General features: G+C 36.7%; 1 protein-coding gene across 4 annotated transcripts in view; it reads left to right on the forward strand.

Moving 5' to 3' along the window:
* The first annotated feature begins 5,118 nt into the window (after nt 1-5,118).
* Nucleotides 5,119-27,625, forward strand: part of LOC128207993 (1-phosphatidylinositol 4,5-bisphosphate phosphodiesterase beta-4-like) — an 89,910-nt gene continuing 67,403 nt past the window's right edge. For 3 of the 4 annotated variants that reach the window (XM_052911236.1, XM_052911235.1, XM_052911238.1), the window contains exons 1-5: nt 5,119-5,254; nt 8,201-8,315; nt 10,237-10,317; nt 14,688-14,753; nt 19,635-19,772. In XM_052911236.1, coding sequence (XP_052767196.1) covers nt 8,232-8,315; nt 10,237-10,317; nt 14,688-14,753; nt 19,635-19,772 — 369 coding nt within the window. In that variant the 5' untranslated portion in view covers nt 5,119-5,254; nt 8,201-8,231. Of the gene's footprint in view, nt 5,255-5,291; nt 5,397-8,200; nt 8,316-10,236; nt 10,318-14,687; nt 14,754-19,634; nt 19,773-27,625 lie in introns of those variants that run through there. The other variant, XM_052911237.1, reaches the window with a different exon arrangement.

Here is a 27,625-nt window from a genome sequence, read left to right on the forward strand (position 1 = left end):
TTTTATTGCGTTTAAGTTAAAAATACTTATAACCCGTTTTTTTGTTTTGTTTACCGCTTACATAAACTATTTTTACTGGTAAAAAAAACACAGATGTAAGATAGTGTGTTCATTAAGAGTTTGACCATTCATATTGTATTGTTCTTTTCTTCAGGTAAATATTATGCAATTAAATGACAAATAAAGTAAAATATATAACCATATCTATTTTCTTAAAACTTGCTGGTGTTAGGAAATGTTATTGACCATTTAAGTTACTCACATTTTCTTCGAAATAACTGGTCTTTTTGAAAATCGGTCAGAAAATTTGAATTTGTAAAATCTCGACCAAGTCAAACAGGGGTCATGTCTCAGTCATTTTATCATTTTATCGAAAATATCATTTTACAGAAAAAATCTTTGAATAATTTGGAAGCCACGGTTTCTACACAACATGAGGTCATTAAGACCAAAACCTTGATAAAATTCTTAAGCTTCCATATTTTAGACAATTGTTATGAAATTTGGTCTGTATCAACATATTTGTTATTACGTAAGTCATTAGTTAAACTACTAACGACGTAGTTTCTGATCGTTCCTCCATGATAACTGTGACCGTCTGAAAACGTCACACAATGATCAATGTTACAGTTCTAGTAACAGTTAGGTTTTTCGGTATCCTTGTCTGATGTCCACCTGTGGTAAAAGATGCACCCCTTGCCATAACTCATGTTTGCATGGTGGATTCTTTATATGACCGTTTCCTTCGCCCTAACTCATATCGTCGTCGTCGTTTTTGATGTCCACGTCATTATAACTGGTATTTTCATCGTCTCCGTGTACCCGTAACCGATATTAGTGTACAACTCGTCTTTACCGATGTCCCCACCATCATAACTGATGTCCTAGTGGTCGTAACTGATGTCCCCGTCGTTGTTACTGATGTCCCCGTCGTCGTTCCTGACCACTTCCTCGTTGTAACTGATGTCCCCGTCGTCGTAATTGATATATCCCTCTTTCTTACTGATGTCCCCGTCTTCGATACAGATGTCTCCCTCGTTGTGGCTGATGTCCCCGTCGTCGTAATTGATATATCCCTCAATCTTACTGATGTCCCCGTCTTCGATACAGATGTCTCCCTCGTTGTGGCTGATGTCCTCGTCGTCGTAATTGATATATCCCTCATTCTTACTGATGTCCCCGCCTTCGATACAGATGTCTCCTTCGTTGTTACTGATGTCCCCGTAGTCGTAATTGATATATCCCTCAATCTTACTGATGTCCCCGTTTTCGATACTGATGTCTCCCCCGTTGTTACTGATGTCCCCGTCGTCGTAATTGATATATCCCTCAAACTTACTGATGTCCCCGTCTTCGATACAGATGTCTCCTTCGTTGTTACTGATGTCCCCGTAGTCGTAATTGATATATCCCTCAATCTTACTGATGTCCCCGTCTTCGATACAGATGTCTCCTTCGTTGTTACTGATGTCCCCGTAGTCGTAATTGATATATCCCTCAAACTTACTGATGTCCCCGTCTTCGATACTGATGTCTCCCTCGTTGTTACTGATGTCCCCGTCGTCGTAATTGATATATCCCTCAATCTTACTGATGTCCCCGTTTTTGATACTGATGTCTCCCTCGTTGTTACTGATGTCCCACTCGTTGTTTCTGATATATCCATCGTTGATACTGATGTAGCTGTCGTCGTTATGGATGTCCACTAGTTGTAACTGATGTATACCTCGCTCTTACTGATGTCCCCTTCGTTGTAGATGATGCCCCCTTCGTCGTAACTGATGTCCTCTTCTTCGTAACTCGTGTCCACTAGGCGTATCTGATGTATTCCCCACTTTTACTTATGCCCCCTTCGTCAAAGCTTTTGTCTCCTTTGTTGTAACTGATGTCCTCTTCGTCGTTAATTATGTTCCCGCCTTCGTAACTGATGTAACCATCGACAGTACTGATGTCCCCTCCGTCGTCGTTACTGATGTCCTCTTCATCTTAACTAATGTCCCCGTCGTCGTTACTGATGTCCTCGCCGTCGTAACTGATGTCCCTCTCGTCGTAACTGATGTCCCTCTCGTCGTTACTCATGTCCTCTTCATCTTAACTGATGTCCCTCTCGTCGTAACTCAAGTCCTCTTCGTCGTAACTGATGTCCCTCTCGTCGTAACTGATGTCCCTCTCCGGTCGTAACTGATGTCCCTCTCGTCGCAACTGATGTCCCTCTTGTCGTAACTGATGTCCCTCACGTCGTAACTGATTTCCCTCACGTCGTAACTGATGTCGCTCACGTCGTAACTGATGTCCTCTTCATCTTAACTGGTGTCCCTCACGTCGTAACTGATGTCCCTCACGTCGTGACTGATGTCCCTCACGTCGTAACTGATGTCCCTCTTGTCGTAACTGATGTCCCTCACGTCGTCGCTGATGTCCCTCACGTCGTAACTGATGTCCCTCTCGTCGTAACTGATGTCCCTCACGTCGTAACTGATGTCCCTCTCGTCGTAACTGATGTCCCTCACGTCGCTGATGTCCCTCACGTCATAACTGATATCCCTCACGTCGGAACTGATGTCCCTCACGTCGTAACTGATGTCCCTCTCGTCGTAACTGATGTCCCTCACGTCGCTGGTGTCCCTCACGTCGTAACTGATGTCCCTCACGTCGTAACTGATGTCCCTCACGTCGTAACTGATGTCCCTCACGTCGTAACTGATGCCCATCTTGTCGTAACTGATGTCCCTCACGTCGTCGCTGATGTCCCTCACGTCGTAACTAATGTCCCTCTCGTCGTAACTGATGTCCCTCTCGTCGTAACTGATGTCCCTCACGTCGTAACTGATGTTCCTCCCGTCGTAACTGATGTATCTCGTCGTAACTGGTGTCCCTCTCGTCGTAACTGATATCCCTCTCGTTGTTACTGATGTGATGTCCTCTTCATCGTAACTGATGTCCCTCTCGTCGTTACTGATGTCCTCTTCATCGTAACTGATGTCCCTCTTCATCGTAACTGGTGTCCCTCTCGTTGTTACTGATGTCCATCTCGTCGTAACTGATGTCCTCTTCATCGTAACTGGTGTCCCTCACGTCGTAACTGATATCCTTCTCGTCTTAACTGATGTCCTTTTCATCGTAACTGATGTCCCTCTCGTCGTTACTCATGTCATCTTCATCGAAACTGATGTCCCCATCGTCGTAACTGATGTCCTCTTCGTCGTTACTGATGTCCCCGTCGTCGTAACTGATGTCCCTCTCGTCGTAACTGATGTCCTTGTCATCGTAACTGATGTCCCTCTCGTCGCAACTGATGTCCCTCTCGTCGTTACTGGTGTCTCCCTCGTTGAAACTGATGTCCCCCTCGTCGTTACTGATGTCCCCATCGTCGTTACTGATGTCCCTCTCGTTGTAACCGATGTCCCTCTCCGATCGTTACTGATGTCCCCGTCGTCGTAGCTGATGTCCCCCTGGTTGTAATTAATGTCCCCCTGGTTGTAATTAATGTCCCCGTCGTCAATACTGATGTCCTCTTCGTCGAAGCTGATGTCCCACTCGTTGTTACTGATATATTCATCCGAGTTGATACTGATGTCCCTGTCGTACTTAGTTAGGTCCCCTTCGTCGTAGCTGATGTCACCATCGTCGTAACTGATGTACCCTTCATTGTAGCTGCGGCACCCCTCTTTGTTATTGATGTACACTTCATTTATACTGAGGTCCCCATCGTCGTAACTGATGTATATATCAGCGTTTCTGCTGTATATTCCTTATTACATGTACTGATGTCTCCGCCGCAATCTCAGATGTCACGGTCGTCACTATTAATGAACCCATCACCGTTATTAATTTTCCTGGTTACTGATATATCCAATCTCATAACGGCTGTCTCCGTTGCCGTTAATGATGTCCCTTGTGTCGTTGCGAATATCCCCTTCATCGATATACCTGCAGTTGCCGTTACTGTCATGATGTTCCCGTCGTCGTTTCTGATGCCTTCCTCATTGTTATTGATGTCCCATTCGTCGTAACTGATAAAGCCACCGTCGTTACTGCGGTCCCTGACGTCGTTTCCTATGTCCCCGTCGTCGTAACAGATGCCCATACGTTGTTACTGATGTCCCAGTCGTCGTAACTGATTTATCCACCGTCGTTACTGATGACCCTGTCGTCGTTACATATGTCCCCGTCGTCGTAACAGATGCCCATACGTTGTTACTGATGTCCCCATCGTCGTTCATCTAGGCGTTCCATATACCTCCGTCTTCGTTACCGTAATGACTCCGTCGTTGTTACTGGTGGCAGTAAATTTGTCGTTATTTTGTGTCCGCTTTGGTACTGGTGTCCCCGTTGACTTTAGTCATTACTGATGCTTCGTGGCCTCGCTGACTTTACTGGTGTCCAGTCGGCGTGATTGAAGTTCAGTGCCTATCTTCGTGGACTACGTTCCAATCGTCTTAACTTATATACCTGTCGTTAACTATATAAAATGTCCACTATGAAAAGTCGACCATGAGATCTTAGTTACTTGTTGTTCTTTTTTTTATTGAATACCGCCCGTATCACGAACTCCAAAGTTTAATAGCACGTTGACAAAATACTCTGATTAACATCTGATTCATGACGGATAATTTCAACCGTTGAGTAACTTCACCAGCCTACGGAATTGTAATTGATTTATATCGAAATTAGTTCGTGCAATTGGTGAAAAACCGGTACAGACGAAATTTTGCTAGGATTTCCTGTGAAAATTGTATTATTCCTCAAAGTTTAATATAAATGTTAATTGAACTACAACAAAAATGAGCTAATTAGTACAAACAGGTTTCAATGTACATTGAATGTGAGTATACGTGTGAATGGATACACAATAATTCAGTCGCAAACAGTTTTTGAAATAACGACAAGCATTAATTTTACATCAACAATGGTTCAAGTAACTTGAAATAATGCATATAATATACATGTATATTCATTAATATATCAATGTTTAAAGCACATTGTTTAGAGGGTTTACGGTAAAATCCAATAAACGAGCACCTGTCGATGGATTCAGAGGCTGGCTCTGCTGATTGGCAGATCGCGGGAAATTCTAGTCACATGACCGAATAGAGCGATTTTATTGGTTATCTATGTCAACATCTCTGAGCATCATTGGAAAATGGCTGCAAATAGTGGAATGGATTAAGTGATGCTAAGAAACAGACCGTTGGATTTTTACTTGAATTATTGGATTTATCACAGTAAATCACGATGGATACAAAATAGATAGGTATGTTTGTTATGAGCAATATGTAAAAAGTGCACAAACACGAGTTACGAGCAGCGAACGCAATCAAAGAAATGTCTGATGAATTTGGCAGTAACATGAAAAAGGAATTCCAGGAAGATGTTTTCAGCTTTCGTGCAGATCAGTAAATACATTCATTTTATAGTGTAGTCCTTTCGATTTTTGCTAGGTATTTTATAGGATTAATCAGGGTTTCAAAGGTTATTCGATAAATCGATCAGGATATTCATGTTGGTATTATAAATGTATGTACAGTAGCATCAAGAGCATGTTGACTTATCACCTGTTAGAGCAGTTACACATGTAGGTTGAATGTTCATGTACATGTATGCAATCACAGCAAATAAAACAGAATTCGAAGAGGCGAAAGTATTTAATTTTAATTGGTGGAATTATTGTACATGTAGTCTGTTTTCTCACTTTAACTCTTATAAGTAAAAATAATCATTTAATTATACACTCATATAATACTATTATAATAAATTCAGGTTAAATTAGATGTAACACTTGCTAGTCGCTTATAAAGTGAAAAAATAATACACATGTATGATGCAATGGAAATGAAAGCAGTAGTGCAAGCTCTTTACAACTCTTCTTCGCTTACATTAAAGGCTCCAGGCAAGTCTAAGACTGATGCTCTTTGAAACTCAACACATGATTAGGACTGATACTCTGATAATCAACAGATGATTCGTGACCTTATCCTGGCCTCACAGATAATTTAAGCATAAACATATTTTATATCAAAATGACTTCTGCTTGAAAGATAGATACATATAATCAAGGCATGCTGCGCAAAACCCTTTACCAGATAGTTTCACCACATGTCAGTTGGCCTTGGCAGCCATTTTAACTGTAATGTGTGTACATTTCTATTAGCGAAGACTTCATGACTATGAATGCCACAGATCTGAAGATGTTTAAAAGGAGCCTGTGCACAACTTCAGATCTATGAGTTGGATGGCCGTCTGTTTGACACTTTGTGAAAAATGCCTTTATAAAGTATGTGTTAAAGAAAAAAACCCAAGCAAGTATGATTGCGAGTCTTATAAATGTAATGGAAAGTGCCAATAGGGTTTTAGCCAGGCTTTAAAAAGGACAGGGCTCTTCAGAAGAGGAACAGGGTGCTAAGGGTCAGAAGGGCACATTTTATTGGGCTGTAAAGAACTTCAACATTATGAATTTGACAGATATTGACAGGGATTGTCTTTATTTGAAGTATTATATAAGTCCAATGTTTAAGGTTTGTATTTATAAACATATTATAAAGTTTTAATCAAAACAGAAGAAATATTTGAGTATTATTCATTTAATCCCATGAAGCAGAAGGGTGTCCATGCTGGTCTCCATGAGGGCAGAAGGGTGCTTACTAAAATAGGACTGAGTGCAGCATCCTTCTACAGCTGTCAAGCTAAAACCCTAAAAACTTTAGGTCCTTGTGTTTAATAAGCACTGTTACTTTCAGGCATTTTATTGAATGCCATTGTGTTATAATATATTTCAAATTTTGTTAATGAAAATCTTAATAAACACAAGCTATGAACAAGTAATCAAGTTTATTAAATGTACTAGATAAGGTGGCTGAATGTTTACATAATCTCAGCAATATAACTAGGAAGTCAATATTTAAATAGCAGATTTGTCAAAATGTGTATTCATGCTGAGCTTGTGAAATAAAAGCTTTCCTTATTCAACAATAGTCCTGCATAATGTCGGTAAATGTATAGAAATAGCCAAAACCTTACATCTGCAATGTATAGACTGATATTAAGAGTTTCTTAATGCTGTGTTGTTTCAATGTTTATGACCATCATTTAGATGTTTTTGGTAAACAGATACATTAAGAAATACTTAAAATGGAACTTAATCTTTTTCTTATATGTTTCGAGTTGAGTGCATTTTGTTAGCTTTAATTTTGCCTATTTTGTCATGATCCTATGACAAATTTATAAACTTTGAAACAATGCATGATGTAGTAAATTACCATAAATAAAAGCATCCATCCATGTTTTGCCAAATGGGGGAGGGGATGGCGGGCATCTAGATGTCAGACTTTAAACAGCAGTTGTTTCCTGACAGCTGGTACTTTGAAAGTCCTGCTGAGACTGCCATAGATCTGGGAAATAGGCTTGCCAAATTTAGTTTTTTGTCTCTGTTCTCAGGGATTTTGAATAAGTTTGCTTTTCCAAGGGTGATATTAAGACCACCACATTTGCAGTTGGTCTGTCCCCAGGGTGTTCCTGCATCCCCCAATCCCTCTGAGGGCCAAAACATATAATTTATTTCTTTTGCTCTTATTCTAAGACATTGATTCCTGGCACAAACTTGCATTTGAATGTAAGTACCGTAATGATGATTGATGTACATGTAAGTACCATAATCATGATTGATGTACATGTAAGCACCAGGATGATGATTGATTTACATTTTCAAGCATTTTCTTCATAAAGAAACTATTGATACCACTGTATACAAAGGACATGTATAATTTCATTATGTACCCATCATAAATCCATTATGGCCATTACTTATCGCAAAATACAGTAGCCCGTATTCAACTCACGAGCAATACTTCCTTATTCGTTGCTACTGACGTCACATCATAACAAATATCATTGCACGCTTTTAAAATTACGTCATAATAAAAACAAAATAGTGTGTCATAATAACTTACATTTATTATGATCTCATGTGTCTTTTCAGTGAGTTAAACTAGTAATATATGTATAATAAAAGAGTAATTTCTTCTGCATTTTGATCCGGATTTCATATTCGACTCTTGTGGATTTTTGCAAGTTTTGATTTCCCTCGGCAAAATCTTTATTATGATGCAATCTTAATCTTAAAAAAATCCACTCGAGTCAAATGCAACCTCCCAGATTAAATCATAGTAGAATTATCTTATTACAATACATGTTCATGTTACAGGCCTGAGTCGTGTAATGCATAAAGTGAGGAGATGGCAAAACCGTTTGACTTCCAGTGGCGTATTCCTGTACCAGATTGGCTACAGAAGGGAGACTTATTTGACCGCTGGGATGAGGTTAGTTGATCAGTTTTCAGTAGGGTATTGGTCAAAACTGGTTAAATCTTTTGTTTGGTTAAAATTGTTTATTGATTGGTCAATATTTATCCTTACAATTTTTATTGACCAATCAAATCATTTTAATGTGCACCCTAGCCAAAAAGTACCTTGTGAACAATTTATCCAAGTTTTATGCAATTGGCTATCTAGGTATGTAAGCAAAATAGAAAGTTATTGCCTGGCTGTCAGCGTTCGAAAACTTAAACCATGGCCAAATAAACTAAAAAGTTCAAGATGTTCACTTAAAAATGTCTAAAAAAAGCTTACAGATAAAAAGCCAAGGTTCCGGTATAGTGCTGGCGTCTTTTGATGCAATGTCAGTTGAGTTGTACTAAAAACACTAAGCCAGAACATAAAAAAACTGTTAAAATATTTACATGAAACTTGTACACATGCTACTAACAGATACACACATGTGTAACAAGGCCCATAACTCTGGATTTCATCAGTTTTGACTGAAACAAAACAGGCAAGCATTGAGTATCAGTTTGTGGTGCTTTGTTGTTGACAGGTATAATTATAACATTCAAGAGGCCAATTATTGATGTCTTCCCTTTTGAAAAATCTTTAATTAAATCATATGGTTTTCCCTAAATGTTGATTTAGTCTCATCATTAACTTCTAAGTATAATAACTTAATAGTAACTACATCAGTGTTTTGTTCACTTTTAAGGGTATGTTGGTGGGTCCCTTTGATAGGGGAAAAATAGCGTCGTTTTGGCAAAAAGGGGAATTTAATATTAACATGATTCATATAAGTTTAATGTTTCACTTGTTTTCAAACCTTTTATTCAACAAACCTTTGGACATATTCATGAATGGCACTTCATTGCTACAATTGCTAATAATGTTTAGAGGTCAATGCTCCTCCTCCAAATATTTTTTTTTACCTTGTCAGTTTAAAACATATACTTTACAGGAGTGGAATGGGGCTGAATTTCGGCCCCAAAAAGGCTGAAAACCACCCCACACTGTACATTCCCTATTTTAGTGAACAACTGGAGATTCAAACATTATTGAATGACAATTGATTTGCAAATGGCACGTTTACATGTAGGTCTTATATTTGTGTAAGATTGTTAATACTGAAGTGCATTATGCACCAGTCAATTGTAGCCCCCGAGGTCCGGGGCTATACCGGGGATAGCTGGGGAAATGGGCGTGTTTTTACCTTTCAGGTGGCCCCGCAGTGCCGGGTGAGTGCGGTGGTTTTGTCTTGGCTTTAAATATTGCGGGGAATGGGCCTTACCTAGGGTCCCTGGGGTGCGGGGGCATTTGGCGGGGATTTTACCATCTGGTCGTCCCCGCAGTGCGGGCATTTTAGCCGGGGTTGGCTGGACCGAAAGTCAAAGTCCCCGCTATTCCCCGGACCGGGGGGGGGGGGGGCTGTGGTTACAATTGACTGGTGCATTACCTGTACAAGATATAAGCAAATATAATAATCAAATTACCACATTTATGAGCCGATAATGCTGTCATTGTGGCAATTCGTGGCAATTCCTTATCAGTGTGTGGAAATGGGAATTCTGGAATTAGCTGCAATTGGGAATTCAACCTTCAAACATACAAAAAACTGATAGTTTGTGCTAATTTGATGTAACAAACAAAAAAATCAGCATGCACATCTTGGTCAAGTGAACATAATGTTTATATATAAGCCCTAAAAATGTATACTTAATTTGTAAAGCAAATGTTCAAAAATGGATAATGCAGGGGTGACCCTTGTTGTATTTAGTGGGCAAAACCTTAAGTAATTTGAAATTAGCAATAGTACTTGTACTGTGCAGTACAAATTGATGAACCTGATTGAATATAAATTGAATTTATATTAATTGGGGTGTCACTAACACTCACTAACAATGTTCATTTTGTTTTTCAGGAGTGCACTGCTCTAGAATCGTCATGTCTGGTCCAAGTAGACGAGTTTGGCTTCTTTATTTACTGGAAAAGTGATGGCAAGGTAGAATAATAAATTTGATCCATGAAGGGGAAGGGGGTGGGTGTTTTTTTTTTATATTGTCCCTGGTGTAGGAAGCCGGCTAAGTTACACCCACTCTGATGCCAACCCTGATGCACCCAGTATGACCATGGAAGTTCAATTATCTTGTGTGTGATTTTTTCCCCCTTTTAATCATATGTTGTTTGTTGATTTAAATGTAGCTGATTAGTGTGGTAATCGAAACTTTGGACTAATGCCATTCATAACCGGGTATTTGATATTTAGCTACATTTATACTGACTCGCTATAGAGCTATCTTTTGTAGAGTTCTCTGATTGGATGCCTAAGAGGTCTTGTAGTTACGACCTGGTCTTCTGATTTAACCTTTTTTTGAATTCCTGTTTTGTTTAATTTTGCTTTATCAATTTAAGGTTAATATAATTTATTTTCGTGCTTACATGCTTGTAAATGAAATTCAAAATTTCTGAAAAAAAAAGGTTTTGATTTCTTCAAAATGGTAGCTTATAGACTATTAAACATCTCTGAAAGGCAAAAGTGGATTTGAGGGACATAAGAACATAATATGATAATTTCAAAAAGTCAAGGTAATATATTTCTAAAGCTCAATCTTGAGCAAGTATAATAATGCATACATGTATCCTTACATCCGTTTAGATGTTTTTACACTTTATGAAATTTGAACAGAATTTAATTCAATTGCATTATTTTTTGTGTGTTTAAAACCTGAATAGGAATAGTTTTAAATGGACTATTTCTCAACAAGATTAGCAACATTTCTCATATTACCGCATTTTCTAACAGATATTATGGAAATAAAACACCATGATTATCATACTGCACGAAAATAAATGATAAAATTGAAAAAAGAACTTTTAAAGAAGTCTGTCGTTCTGTGATATTTGTACGATCCTACATTCATTTTGGGCTGCATTGGACTGTTTTGAAACCAATCATCATTAATTTAGAGTAATAAAAAACGCGCACAAAAATTGAACAGTAGGCATGGGGCTCAAACTCAACATAGAATCACTTTATTTTCATTTCTGTGCTGTAACCATCATTATTGATGACATTGAAAGCTGTTACAAATAGTTTAAACAATGACCTTGTTTTCCATATGTATATATACTGTATTAAAACTACTTATTCCCCAAAAACGTGGACCTCATTTATAGTCCTCATTTTTGGACTATAAAAGCAGCAATTTACAGCGAAAGTATACACACTGGAGTCATCATATAATGTACCTCCCTTCTAGCCCATTTGCGGGGCCTACAGAAAACATTTAACCAGATCAATACCACATTTGTACTTCTACTGGCAAAGAGGTATTTGCTTAATCTTCGCCTCCACATTTACGAGAGAGTAGTAGCAACAATCTGCCACAAAATGTCCACCAATTAATTTTCTCAGAGCCTCAGTGTTGTGGGATGTACTGGAATTGATAGATGTAATTAAAGGTCTTTGTCTATAATTTGTCTTTCATCTTCGATGCCTCTTCTCTTTCAGGACATGTTTGATTGTTTTTTTTGCAGAAAAATGCTACATGTAGCCCCCTCTTAAGCTATTGTCAAGTTTGAAGACTTTCTGGTCAATCAATATTTGACTTTATTGGTGTGGGTTCGCACCCCAACTTAAACCAAAACATTTTTTTAGTACTTTCATTGTACTCTTTGCTGCAATTCCGCTATCATAGAGAAGAATAGTGATAAAATAAGACAATTTAGAGAGAGAGTTTTAAGATGCATTGCATTATGTTTAACAAGGTTTCGGTTGTAAAGACTGGTACTATAAATTTATAAATTACCAAAGGCTTTTTAGACAAATCTGAATCAATTATCCCCAGTGTTCAATCCCTGGAAAAATGTGTTACAATCCCTGGAAGAACGATCCACTATCTTTTCTAATAAATATGAATGCAAATGACAGTTCCATTTCTGGACTGTAATTGGATTGATATCATGTGTCAGATTTTTTTTCAATAATGTTTCTTTAATGACGTAATATGGAATCTCGTAACTTTATTATGAGTGATTGAGTAAGTGACATTGGAATGTTATGACAATCAAAATAATGTATTGAGTTAACGCTTGTACTGTTGTATTTCCACATTAGCAAAGTTAAAATATTTTTTTACGTTGAAATTAGACTTTTGGATGAACAAGGCCATATTCTTACACTAAAGCTTGGCATCAAATTTTTTAACAAGCATTGCTAAAAAAAATTGAGTAAGCCCCAAAAGCATTTTACCAATGCAGGGTTTACGGGCTTGTGCTTATTTCAACTGCTAACATTAAACAAAACTGCATTTACAACACACATTGAACAATAAAAAGGGGTTTTGATTCCAACAAAGAGAGCCATTTAGTAGTTCATTGGTCCTTCTTGTCTGTCAGTCCGTCTGTCTGTTGACATTTTTTTGTGTGCCTCAGCTGTATCACTTTATCAACTGTAATCAGATTTTAATCAAACTTAACAGATTTGTAAAGCAGGGTGAGAAGGTGTGGTGCTCTTATTTTAAAGGTCAAGGTCAAACTTTGTATTCATTAGAGCTCAATAGAGGTATGTCATATATCTCAGCAGTAACATACAATTTAAATTAAATGTCATAAAATGATAGAGCAGTATGAAATGTGTGTTGCTGAAGCCTTCATGCTTTTTTTACATAATGTCACATACTCCCAATTTACAGTTTTTGCATTATTTTATTTTAAGCACTAGCCCTATAAGCCTAGTATAGTTTAGTATAAACCAATAGCCCAAAGCAAGTTCCACTAGCCGGAATTGAGGTTACACTTTTACGGAGAAGTGTTTATATTTGTGTTGTAAAATATAGGTATTAAGTGGGTAAGCTTTTTTCTCATTTGAATCTATTGTTCTCCATTTACAATAAAATACAAAGTCCATGATCAGACATTCACAATCGCTTCCTCGGCTGTCATCATCATCTTAGTCTTTAACCTTCCTGGCAGATCTTTTAGTGCTTCACCAGCCTTAATCTGGAGCACAGGATTTGTGTTCAGCAGTTTCCCAGCTAGTAGATCTAGTTTCATTGATGCAATCAACTCAACGATATTTGTTGCCTTTAACTAATGCATTAATGGATTCAATGAATTAGTTGTCTTTATCTTATGCATTATTAAAAGGTTAATGCATGGCGAAGCCGGGCTGTAGGGTTTTAATTGACCTGAGTCTCTCATAACGACCTGAGAGGAAGTCAAAAGACATAATAAGCACGAGGACCAATTATCACACAAAGTCTCAGCTGCAACATGTTTTAACCAGTTTAATACATACTGTTTGTTTAGAACTTTCTTGTTTGTAAATTTACTTTATATGTTTGTAAAGTTTACCTTCACTGCAGTTGTATTTCTATTTTCTATCACCTTCACAGCTTGCATGACGACAAAAAGTCAAATTACTCTCAAATCATTGTAAATTTTAAGAGAAAGCCAAGTCAGAAAAAAAAAAAAAATAGTTTGTTGCTTATGCATCTTTCCATCAATTTCATTCTTTATGAGCATCAACATTTTTACTGAAAGCTTAAAAATATCACAAGAAGTTTGTCCGCATTTGTTCTGTACAAATACTTATTACTGCCGAGTTATGCAAATAATCATTGAGACCCTGTACAAATGTGTTTCTATATATAGTAACATATCTGTATCGTTAGAAGTAAAGCATAACACCACTGCTGGCATAACCTGCCGAAACACGTATGAATCAACATCGGATGGCGAATAGGTTAACAATAATAATGGTAAACTTTGCAAGTCAAAATACCCTCGCTTTATTTGTGGTTAAGCCATGGCCTAACTACTGTCAAGGATGAACCAATGTTCGTTTTTTAGGTTGTTCATATCTTGTTATTACTTTTCCTCAGAATTCTTGCTTCATAGAAGCAAAATTATTACATGATGGGACAGTTGCGCTTTTACAAGCTCCTTAAATACACTAAATGAGTTGAATTTTTATAAGCATTTATCAATCGTCTGTAAGCCGTGTTAAACCAATCAGAGCACAAGCGTCCACTGTGAATTTCAATTAGCGTCCAGACTGTTGTAACAGATATATAGATATGGAAAACATAAAAATAGGTAAACACTTCAGATCATAATTTTCTGTTTTTCTCCTGACAAAATACACTCAACAGTTTATTGACGTTAACTTTTCAGTTGACGGACCGGAAAACAACTCGACTCGATCAATGGCTGAGTGGTTTACGTTGAATTCTGATTTATAGCAGGAAATGCCATGAAATATAAAAGTTATTTCTGCCAATTTGTAATAGCATAAATAATATACTAGAAGCATTATGTTAGACAAAAACTTGACGGAACCCAGTAATAATTTCCCAAATTGTTTTTCAGGAAGGACAAGTGCTGGAAATATCTCAGGTCAATGACATCAGGCTAGGACTGGCACCAAAAATAAATGTGAGTATAAGCCATCAGGCTAGGACACAAAAGGCAAATGTGAGTAGCCTAGCAGTGGCACCAAAGATAAATATAAGTAACCCATCAGGCTAGGACATTCACCAAAAGTAAATTGAGTAGTCTAGCACTAGTACCAAATATAAGATTAGGACAGGCACCAGAGGCAAATGTGAGTAAGCTAGGACGGGAACCATAGATAAATGTGAGGATTCCTTCTAGCTTGTGTGAGTTGCACTGCAGGCCAGGACTGGCACCAAAGATGGATGTGAGTATCACATCAACCCAGGACTAGCACCAAAGAAGGATGTCTGTAACCCAGCAGGCTACATGTAGGTCTGGTTCCAGAAATAAATGGGTAGCACATCAGGCTAGGACTGGCACCAGATATAAATGCCAGTATCACATCAGGCTAGGACTGGCACCAGATATAAATGCCAGTATCACATCAGGCTAGAACTGGCACTGGAGATTATATATATGGCTAGGACTGGTGCTAGATATAAATGTCATTATCACATCAGGCTAGGACTGGCACCAGAGATGAATGTCAGTATCACATCAGGCTAGGACTGGCACCAGATATAAATGTCAGTATCACATCAGGCTAGGACTGGCACCAGAAATGAATGTCAGTAACACATCAGGCTAGGACTGGCACCAGATATAGATGTCAGTAACCCATCAGGCTAGGACTGGCACCAGATATAGATGTCAGTAACCCATAAGGCTAGGACTGGCACCAGAGATAAATGTCAGTAACCCATCAGACTAGGACTGGCACCAGAGATAAATATCAGTAACCCATCAGACTACAACTGGCACCAGAGATAAATGTCAGAAATCCATCAGACTGGGACTGGTGCTAGAGATAAATTACAGTAACCCATCAGATTAGGACTGACACCAGAGATAAATATCAGTAACCCATCAGACTAGGACTGGCACCAGAGATAAATGTAAGTAGCAAATTAGCCTGGGACTGGTACCAGAGATAAATTTCAGTAACCCATCAGATCAGGACTGACACCAGAGATAAATGTCAGTTACCCATCAGACTAGGACTGGCACCAGAGATAAATGTCAGTAACTCATCAGATCAGGACTGACACCAGAGATAAATGTCAGTAACCCATCAGACTAGGACTGGCACCAGAGATAAATGTAAGTAGCAAATTAGGCTGGGACTGGTGACCAAAAGAAAAGTGAGTAGCACTTCAGACTAAGTCTTGCACCAAAAAAGCATACCTCAGTATGTAAATTTATACTTCAAAGCCACTATATTTTTCTGATCATCTGTCATTTTTCTGAGAAATTCTCAGACAACTTAAAAGGTCAATGATTCATAATATCATTATCTTGCCTTTCTTAAATAAAAGGGCTTAGATTGTATTTCTTTAAAAACTGCCATGAAGAATGATTGAGTGCCGAACGAATGGACTTTCTGGCTCTTGTTATAGGAGGGCTACCATTACAAAAAGGACGACTATTTGCAATCAAGAGTTCAGTATTATTACAGACTAATGGAATAACGAATACTGCCTGTCTTATTTTATTGCTTTTAAATTCACTAAAGTGCTCTCTTCCAAATAGTGATTATCTGGACACAGTTTATTCTGCTTTCAATACCAGCAGTAAAAGAAAGCAATAAAGTGAACATCCCTGACATCTTCATCAATTCTGTCCTCTCATCTTTCTAGTTTTATTTTCTGTAAACAAATTTCAAGATTGTTTATGTGAAATATTACCCATCCAGTGAGTGAGTATATTAAATTTAGGAAATAAAGATATTTCTGTCCACTTAAGGTGTCTTGTTATAGATAATGGGATCCTTTAATGGAACAATCTGTCATTACATTGGGTTAATTCCAGAAGGTACCAAAGCCTTCCACATTTGAATGAAGCTCGGTACTGGTGTGGTGCTCAGGTATAATTTGCTACTAAGAATTTATTAAAAAAGTAGCACATTGCAGTATATAGTAACAGGGATGAACAAGATCAGTATTAATCCTGAAATTAAGGTTAAAAGCTTTCAGTTTCAAACTATTGTACAGTTGTAATGCTAGTTTTTGCTGGACTGTTGCATTAGAAATAGGAAGAAGTACCTTGAAATGGATATAAATGGCTTCGAAAATTGCTACAACAGGGGTATAAGCCCTTTAACACTTATTTGGGCCTTGATCCCTCATACTCAACTTAATTTTTCTGGTTTGGAGTTTTGGTCAGTTATCATCCTTGAACTGTATCTAACTGTAGCATAAGTCTCACAGGAATCAGATAGACATTCTTCCATGGGCAATTGTGGTTGATTGCGGCTTTATTTTTATGGCGATTCAGTACAAATAGACAAGATTATTATACACTATAATACAATTTTATACAAATTGCCACACGATATTGAAGGGTTGTAATAAATTATCAAATAATTATGAGGAATCTTCCTAATTTACACACATATCTCTGTTGTATTTGCACTGAGGGATAAAGCTTGTATTCGTATTCCTATTGTAGGGGTTATCATCAGCATTTACTAAAAAAAAAAATACAAAAAATAGCCAGGTTCTTCTGATAAATGTCAATTCAGGCCTCTTTAATCAGTTTGGGTGGGAACAGGGTAGTTGTCAAATCCAGCACCAGACCCAGTTATCAATATATTTTCAATAATTTCTTATGGCAGAAAATCTTTCTGTCTCGTTTCTCGTAGTTCTTGCACACCATACTGTCTGCCCAATGAAATAGACTCTCCCAAATAATAGCAAAAACCATTTGAAATTGAACGGAAACAATTTGGACGTGCATTAAATTACAGAGTATGATTGAAACCTGCATGATAAGAAAGTTCACCATATATAGATTCAATTCAATTTCAGAAGTCTGACAATATGTGTTGAGTTACTGATGACATCTCGAGACTAAAAATGTAATTGGCATCTCCACTGATACATTCAATACAGTGCGATGGTCCATATGCATTATACATCTTTTCTAATAGGCATTATTTTTGCTAGTTTATAAATACTTTAATGGTTTATTTGTTTTGATGAAAGAGAGGTAAGTCTATAGCTAACTGTAACATGTCAAACATTAAGTCGATGAATCCCCATTATAACTTCCTTTCTTTTCTTAAATATATGTGAAAAAGATGATTTTTTTAACACTATTTCAAGGCGTTATCTGATGCTTTGAATCAACTGTTTTCTAATGTATCAGTGATCCAATAGAAATATGAAACTTTATCTTTTATGACCATCAAAAGAAAAGAGTTGATCATGGAAGGACCTCTTATTGTTTTTAATTCAAACACTCATTTACAAACAGTGACATTTTGAGAAGAAACAATGAATAGTACATGTGTATGTGGTGGCCGTCTACTCATTTACAAACGGTGACATTTTGAGAAGAAACAATGAATAGTACATGTGTATGTGGTGGCCGTCTACTCATTTACAAACAGTGACATTTTGAGAAGAAACAATGAATAGTATATGTGTATGTGGTGGCCGTCTTATCAGTACTTCGAAACATTGCCTGATAAGATTTGTTAATGTTATGGTAGGATAACTAATATATTTTTTCATGCGTTAACTGGTTTCTAAATGTTTCATATGGCTATAACTGGCCGTGATTGTAGGATAACTTTTATATTTTTTCAGGCATTAACTGATTTCTAAATGTATCATATGGCTATAACTGGCCGCTGGTTATTTATTTATAGGAGTATTAACATCCTTCAGTAAATAGCTGTTCTGGAAACCTGAACTTGTTCATCAAGCATGCCTGGAAAATACAGCAGTTTTCTGGTATTGGCAGTTGGAGAGATAAATAAGTCGGAGGGGTGGAAGCGAAAAGGTTCTAAGTTATATTAAATATAGATGCAGATAGATCATTTACTTTTTTACCTCTGAAATTGGAAAAGTGGGAGGGATGGAATGGATTCGTTCTCTTCTGTTTATGAATATAACCTCAGATCATTTGGATGTTCGCAATGTGGTATTGTTTCATTTAACTGTAGACCATCCAAGAAACACAACCATTTTATGCTGTTGTGATTTTTAGTGTAGCACTGGTAATGATGTTTTTGTTATTTAGAGTGTGTATGTAATTGGTTAAGAAGGTTGGCTCTCTCTTACATATTGGCATGGAATTTCGAAATGATCAGTCATCAGAAGAAAACAAGGCCGAATTCTCGTACAACAGCTGGCATCAAATTTTAATGAGCCCCAGAATTTGAGCAAGCTTGGAAAGTAATTTCCATTGCTGGTCTTATGCATGTACTTGTGGTATTTTCGAGCAATGAATGATGGAAAGTTTATTTTACAGATACTATCTTATGAACATTTTTATTCCTGTATAATTAATAATATTCTGTAATCTAGTTTGCACATTTGCAGTCATTATCCGTATTTCTTTACCATTATTTCACACAGGCAGCATCTTAGGGTATGCATCTCCCTCACATTAATAAAATGTGGGAATAGAGAATCAGTGGTCCGATGGACCAGTATTTCTTTACCATTATTTCACACAGGCAGCATCTTAGGGTATGCATCTCCCTCACATTAATAAAATGTGGGAATAGAGAGAGAATCAGTGGTCCGATGGACCAGTATTTCTTTACCATTATTTCACACAGGCAGCATCTTAGGGTATGCATCTCCCTCACATTAATAAAATGTGGGAATAGAGCATCAGTGGTCCGATGTTTACTGTCAGTACAGTTTGAGCCCCAGGAATGTTTAGTTTTGTTGGCCTCTAAAGGGTGCCCGTACAGGTTTCTATCTAGAAACAAACTTGAGAGAGTAGTAGTACCATTGTTTAACCTAAATTAGAGAGTTTCATACAAAAAATCCATGTTTTGAAAGAATTTAACCTTCTTTGTTTAAGGACCCAAAGGTGATAATTGACCTGGAACAGAAGGGGACAGGGGCACTGGAGGCCCGCACAGTCACCATCTGTCATGGGCTTGATTTTGTCAATATCAACTACACCCCAATGATAGCCCGCGACCCCGAAACAGCTAAGGTATAGTACAATTCTCAAATTGAGTTGATAAGTCCCCTACTGATGGAAAACTGCTTTTGAGAGACCAATTTCAGTGACTTAAGGTTAGCTTATTTATTTTTGCCATGGCAACCTATTGAAATTACCTTTGAGTTTTTTTATAGGTATTTTTCTGTCTGTTGGTTATTGGAGGTGTTTTATAAATATTTCAGTGTTTATTATGAGAAACCATGAGAAGTCTGTGCTTTGCTGGCTCCAATTTCTTAACAAGCTTAAGTTTATTTTATTAAACCAAGTGTCTTACTTAACCTTGAGTTTCCTGAATAAAAATAAAGATTATCATGGTTTTCATCAAGATAAATTTTCTTTAAGTCCAAAAACTATTCAGATTGTAGATTCTATACAAATTATACCAAAAAAAATTAGTAAGCTAAGCTTTATAATATGAAAAAACGCTTTGAGAAATTTGGACCTGGGGGATTGAACCTGAAATCTCTTGGATGAGGAGCTAAGACCTCTTGGGGTTGCAATGCCTTGGCAAAAATACAGAACTGTTTGAATGCCTTTTGGATTATTTGAGTTTACCTAACACAATCATTTTAGGCACCATATGTCTGGGAAGCACCAGGTTATGTTATTAACTTGAAAAGAATGATGTGTATGATGTATCCATATAGAAAATAGTGAAAGAACCCTCTGTTTGAAAATGAGCCACATACTAATGTGTTCATAAAACCCCCAGAAGGTATTGAATTATAACTGAATCATAAAAATACACAGGTTATTTTAATGAGGCTGTTATAACCTTTTATTACAATAAATAGTTATAGAGAACTGTTCCAATTTGTGAGATGTAACAGAGGTGTTGTATTCAGCTGTTCACTAAAACCGGCTAATAGATGTTGGCAGGAATCTGGCTTCTAGATTGCATTGTGTAAATAAATTCAACCCTTGAACGATAATAACAATTCAAGTTTTTGGCTTGACAGGAACAGTCAGGAGCTATAAAGTTCAGGTTTAATTGAGAGCTTTTACTGTTGTAAAGATAGTTTTTTGCTGGGATATTTGTATCAAGATCAGAAATAATTTCAAAAGAGATCTAAGCTGGCATTACTCTGCTTTGGACATGATACACTCATACTCAGACCCCCCCCCCCCCAATTACCCAAGGCTGTATTTCTTGATTGTCAATAATGAGCTGTTTGATTATACCCTCTTGAACATATAAGTTATATCCTACAATATTTTCGGATTATTTTTATGTTTCTTCACTGAGAAAGATATTGTGGTTTGAGAGCTGCTGAGTATCCTGCATGAAGCACTGTAGCCTGCAATTGTTTGTCCTCCTTTCATTTATTTTTTCATGGCAGTTGTACATGTTATTTCGTAAAATGTGTAATAATGCATTGTTTTTTTTTAAAAGAATTAAAAGAATCATGAAGAATTTGTTATTGGTGTTTCTAAAACATAGAGTGTCGTATAATCCGCATATAATAGTCTCACGTGGAGCATGAGTTGACTGAGCAGGCATTATGACCAATTTGCTTATTTAATGTAAGCAAACAGTTGGCTGTATAAGGTAACTGTTGGCTGTAACGTAGGAAATGCCGGGTACTGCTTCTCTATTTAAAATTAGGCCTTATTGATTGCCCCATTTGATGCCCAAATTAGTGCTTCATGACATCACAAATTTTGATAATAAACAATCATACGACATTGACCTGTGTGACTACAAACTGTATTTTGTCAATACCTTTCTAAGGCCTAAAAAAAAATTATGTCCGTTTCGGGTAACCCGACCCTACCTATAAAAATGCGCCGACCCTAACTATTTTTTACCGTTTCTGAGAAAAAAAAAAATCGTTTGTGAATAGAGAGTTATGAATTGCAGATAAATGCGAATTGAACGCTTGCCGAGATATTGTAAAGCGCTCAAATGATTTAGATCGGTATTTTTTTGTTATACGTGTTTTGATTGGTCGTGCAGTATGAACGTATGACAGATTTTGACCAAAAAAAAATCCCTACCTACCCTACCTGGAAATTTTGGGAAGGTTACCCTAAACAAACATATTATTTTTTTGGCCTCATGAAAAAATGTTTAAAAACTTAAAAAAACTGCCGGACACTGCCAGAATATATCAGCCAATAGCATCTCTTGAAGTACTAATGTTGTGGCTATTAAATAGTTGCTTTCTCATTTACCTGGTTGAAATATTTTTCATTTTTCTGTTTTCATCAACTTGACTTTAGATATAAAAAAAAGAATAAATATTTATTTTCCACTTACATCTTCAAAATAATATGGTAGACTAAGGTAGGTATAAATTAAGGCATTTCTTTTTCTTCTTTTTGAGAATTATGAAACTGTACAAAACTTAATTTGGTTACTGAAATAAATGCACAATTTTTAGGAAATTGCGAAAAAAATCCACACCTCGGCGAAAAAAATGTATGGTCAGGATGAAAAATAGGATTGGTCGTGTTAGTTGAAATAAACAAATTTTGTTTACACTAAGTAGTCATTTTGAATGATTATGTTCTCAGAAACAATGTTTACATCAATTTATCCTGCCTTTGTATGAATTTTTGCTGAATGTTAGATAGTTTGGCTGTATAACAATTCTTATGGAAACGTATAAGCAGACTGACATTTGAATGTTATTTATTCTTCATATTGATTCATGTTCATTCCCTGGAGTCCAAGATATGCAAGAAACAGAAATACCAAGGGGATACCGTTTTCTACCAATCTGCCATCAATTACGGCTTTGATAAAAGAAATGAAACCTAATTGGCCTTTGTGCCATGTTAGATAAATGATGGTTTATATTTTGTATTGGAAATGTGATTACTATAATCTAAACTATGTTCATAGAAAATCAGTATCGTTCAGATATTGTTGGAATTAAACACAATAGCACGCTTCCCTCCTCCCTAACCACCCTGACGTTTCCAAACAAACATGTTCTATATCGAGGATGCAGGAAAAAAAAACATGACTTATTTACACCAAAATGCACCAATTTAAAAACCAACTGTTATAACAAACTCATGCGCTGGGTGTGGCTTTAAGGGGTGATTTGTTAGAGAGAATTCTCTTATTACACCTCACTCTAATATCATTAATTACCACTGAAATTTGCTATGAAAGTTAAATAAAATAAACTGTAGTAAAACAAAAAAGCAATGCTGAAACATTACTGGGTTTTCTGAATTTTAGATTGATGAAAGGTCGGGAACATTGCTATCAACATGACAGATACTTGTCACTGGCAATTTGTCACACTGTTAATCCACCAGGAAAAATCCATTTCCCTTGGAGCCAATCTGCTGACTTGTTTTGTCTATCGGAACTTACTGAATTTATAGATAACAACAAAATAACTCCTTCGGGTCCATGTTTTGAAAAGGTCTGAAGTCAGTTTGAATAAAATTAAACCTTAAAGATGCACTCTTCCTCCAAAATAAGATTAAACGCAAAAAATAATATTGTTTTAATATTCCAAAACGGGTGAATAAATGTGAAAACAATGGTTCTTCTGAAGGATACCGAGTTTAATTTGAAAGAAATGAGCAGAAAACACGGTATTTCTACCTTATGAGACTATAAGGTAGACCACAGTAAATCTTTAAGCATTCACCAATCATTTAATATTTATGCACTTTCTACTATTAAATACACGGTTATAATCTTGTTATAAGTAAATAATATTTACCATTTATGCATTATTAAGTAAGAAGTTAAAAGTTTATCAGTCAAAATTCATTTTGTTATACATGATTGTGTATGTATTGATTTTGAATAGGAGTGTCACCTTAAATGTTGGAAGATTTTTTACAAGAACTGTGTTAAAGTGATACTATCCATGTGTACTTATGGTCAGGATTATGGTAAGGGCTTAAAGGGACTGTACACCAGATTGGCACCAAAAAAGTTTTTGTCTGTAACGAATCTCAGGACAATTATCTTATAGAATGTGTTGCGCTTTGATATCATAATTGTAAAAAAAGTACCAAAATGTAAAAAAAAAAAATTGTGGGGGAGACCGGGTACGAACCCGTGTCGCCAATTGCAGTCCAGCGTACTATCCACTGAGCTACCACGGCTTACCATAATTGGGTGACATGGTTAAGCTATACACCTACCTGGGTAATATCACGTGATAAGGAATGAATTCTACCTGGTAGACATACCCAGTAATTTTTTTAATGGAAAAATACAAAATAACTGCTAAACTTAAATAAATTGTAAACTATGTGGTACTTCAGTTAGTAAGTTTCAATGGATTGTACACATCGATGCCAAGTTTATGTCAGTTTTCGACAATTTTCTTTTTTTTCCCCCGCTATTTTATCATACGGAGTGCAGCCCCTTTAAAAGCCAGGATTAATCCTGAAATCCAGAGTGAGAGCTTTTAACTTAGGACTATCGTACAGTTGTAATGAATGTTTTTGGGTCTCAAATTTGCGTGATAAAAAGTAGGACCTACCTTCAAATGAACGTAAATGATTTTGGTAACAATTTCAAAAGGGGTCCACGCCCCTTTACCCTGCTTTGTGCATGAATCCCTCAACTCAAACAGACCCCCTGATTTAATATCTTAGCACCTGTTTCCTATTAAAATGTTGGCCTTCAGTTATTCTTCTTTAGCTGTTTTCTTGCAAAATATGTAGGAATGCTTGTTGTCTTGTCAAAGTTGTTACCAATAATTGACTAAATGGCTGGCAGAAGGAGAGTTACTGTTTAATTAGCACTTAGGCAGAAAATTCTGGAAAAAAAACATTCTTGATTTATCCTTTTTCTGAAAACAACTACTAAAGATGCACTTGAATTCGTAGAATGGGAAAAAAAGCCAGATTCTAAGACCTTGAGAAAAAGACTAAATGACAGATCTTTCTATTTTAGGAAATAATTTAGTATTCGAAGAACTCCTATGCATTATGTTTTCATAACCGTCAGGCTAGTTTAGTCATCTTTGACGGGTGCCATGTCTGGGACTGATGTTTCTTAAATAATGAGTAATTACAATACACCACAGGCATAGCTAAATAACAGCCTGTGTTTGTGTCAGTGATCTAGCATTATTTTTGCCTGCTTCACACCTGAGAGGTTGTGTGAGGGTGAGAGATGTTTAGTGGTATGTTTGTCCTCTTCTCAAGAAGGTGAGAGAGGTCTAGCCGTATATTTGTCCTCTTCTACAGAGGGTGAGAGTGGTCTAGTGGTATATTTGTCCTCTTCTCCAGAGGGTGAGAGAGGTCTAGTGGTATATTTGTCCTCTTCTCAAGAGGGTTAGAGAGGTCTAGTGGTATATTTGTCCTCTTCTCAAGAGGGTTAGAGAGGTCTAGTGGTATATTTGTCCTCTTCTCAAGAGGGTGCGAGAGGTCTAGCAGTATATTTGTCCTCTTCTCAAGAGGGTTAGAGAGGTCTAGTGGTATATTTGTCCTCTTTTCAAGAGGGTGAGAGACGTCTAGTGGTTTATTTGTCATCTGTCATCTTTTCTAGAGGGTGAGAGTGGTCTAGTGGTATATTTGTCCTCGTCTCCAGAGGGTGAGAGTGGTCGAGTGGTATATATGTTCGCTCCTCATGGAACAGGTTGTGAGGGGGTGAGAGTGGTCTTGAGGTATATATGTCAGTCCACCACCAAAGAGGTCATTGGTTAGAGCCTGTCTAGGGGAGCATTCTCTCTTGAACAGATTTGAACATTATTTATATTAGCTTACAGTTGTCTTTGCTGTCATGGCAATGATGTTACCGTAAATGACTGGTTATAAGACGCAATTCTTCCCCTCAGATTTCGATCTTAAAAATTGACTGCGTCTTACAAATAGTAACAAGCTTTTGACAAGTTAATTGCAGGCCGAATTTGGCTTTTCAGAGAAATAAATGAGGAAAAAATGGTTTGTTTACGTTTTTAAGAAAGGGATATATATAACTCACATCAACTCCATCGAGTTAAACCGGGTTAAAACGGCAGTTGAAGATCAGGATACGGTTTTAAATTTTCATTATTGTACAAGAAAAATTATTCATTATTATTTAGCATAAAACAATAAATAAGCATGCATGTAAAGAAGCATGGCTGTGCACTGTCAAAATATTTTTTGTCAGTAGTTTGATAAGGTGTGAAAAACTCGCAGTTTTACATACCGATAGTACAAACTGTTGCAATAATAGTCTTGTTTTTTCGCACTTTTGCCACGTTCTTTATACTTTCCAGTAGAGGTTGACATCTTGATAACAAATAGGTATAATATAAGGTTTTTGCTTTATAAAACTTTTCAATCCCGACAGTTTATCATTTACGATACACCGTCAAAAAGACTATTCTGTTTTGTAATAATATTGCATGGTTTCAAATAACTATCGCCATTTTCATGAAAAAAAATAATTTTGTCACTGTCAACAAACATGGTGGCCGATCGCGGCAGACGATTTTAACATTTTTTCAATTGGTCCTATAACCCATAACATTTCTCAAGCTTTTTTATGATTGTTTTGCCTGCGTCTTATAACCTGTCATTTACAGTACATTTTGTACATTTGAGTTCTTTAATAAGCAGGTGTGCACAAATTCATTTTACATGGCTTGTATTAACTTGTATATATAAAGAGAGAAACATTTATAGGCCATTATTCCTAGAACATTATGACATTTAATTCATATTCATATCCTCTTGAAGGCCTTTATCCAGGCATCAGAAGGGGTTATAGCAGGATTTAATGCTGTTTTTTTCAGATTAATAATATCCTTCTCTTTATTCTTCAACCAATTTTAGTCCAGAGCAGAACTTGAAAAGAATAACATCTATATAGATGGAAATGTTCAGTTGTGTTAAGTTCAAGAATTTAACGCTTGATCAAATTTTTAAAGAGTTATTTCCTCTTATGATTTTCTTATGAAGAGTTTGCACAAAGCATAACTTTGAAACTTCTAGTAGGAAATGAATTGAAACAGAGACATTTTTATGAGATAATAAAAAAATGTCACAGCAGAAGTTTGGAATTTTTAAATTTCACATTTGGGGAAATTGTATTTTCACATTTGGGGAAATTGTACAGGATTTATTATTGGGAATGGGTCTGAAATTTGTCAAAGAAAGAGCACTGGGTGGTTATTTTGCAGGTGTACACGGCACAGGAAGTTTATCTTTTGGGTACTGTCCTACAAAGTTATCCCCCTTGAATATGATTTTTTATCCCCCGCCGAATCAAAGATTTCGGGAGGGGTATATTGTTTTGGCGTTGTCATTCCGTCCGTCCCTCCGTCCGGTACCATATCTTGGTAGGCATTAATCAGAAAATGTTCAAACATGGTCAGAATGTTCCCCTTAATCATATCTTGACCAATCTTAAAAGTTGGTCACATGGGATCAAAAACTAGGTCAGTAGGTCAAATCTGAGAAAAATCTTTTAGAAATAAACATACTAGAGGCATTATACATGGTCAAAAATTCATGAAACTTAATCAGAATGTTTTCCTTGATGAACTCTTGGTGGTAAATAAAACTGGGTCAGAATGATAAAAAATTAGGTCACTAGGTCAAATCTTAGAAAAATCTTGTCCGGAACCATATCATGGTAATGATTGGTCAAGTTATGTTCAAAATTGGTCATGATGTAAAACTTGATGAAATATGGACCACTTAAAAAGGTGGGTCACATGGGGTCAAAAACTAGGTCAGAAGGTCAAATCTTAGAAAAATCTTTGGAACATACTAGAGGCATTATACATGGTCAAATATTCATAAAACTTAATCAGAATGTTTTCCTTGATGAAATCCTGGACTTATTTTAAACTGGGTCACATATGATCAAACATTAGGTCACAAGGTCAAATCTTAGATTTTTTTGTCTGGAATGGAAATTATTG

This window comes from Mya arenaria, chromosome 11, assembly GCF_026914265.1.
Source record: "Mya arenaria isolate MELC-2E11 chromosome 11, ASM2691426v1".
NCBI lineage: Eukaryota > Metazoa > Mollusca > Bivalvia > Myida > Myidae > Mya > Mya arenaria.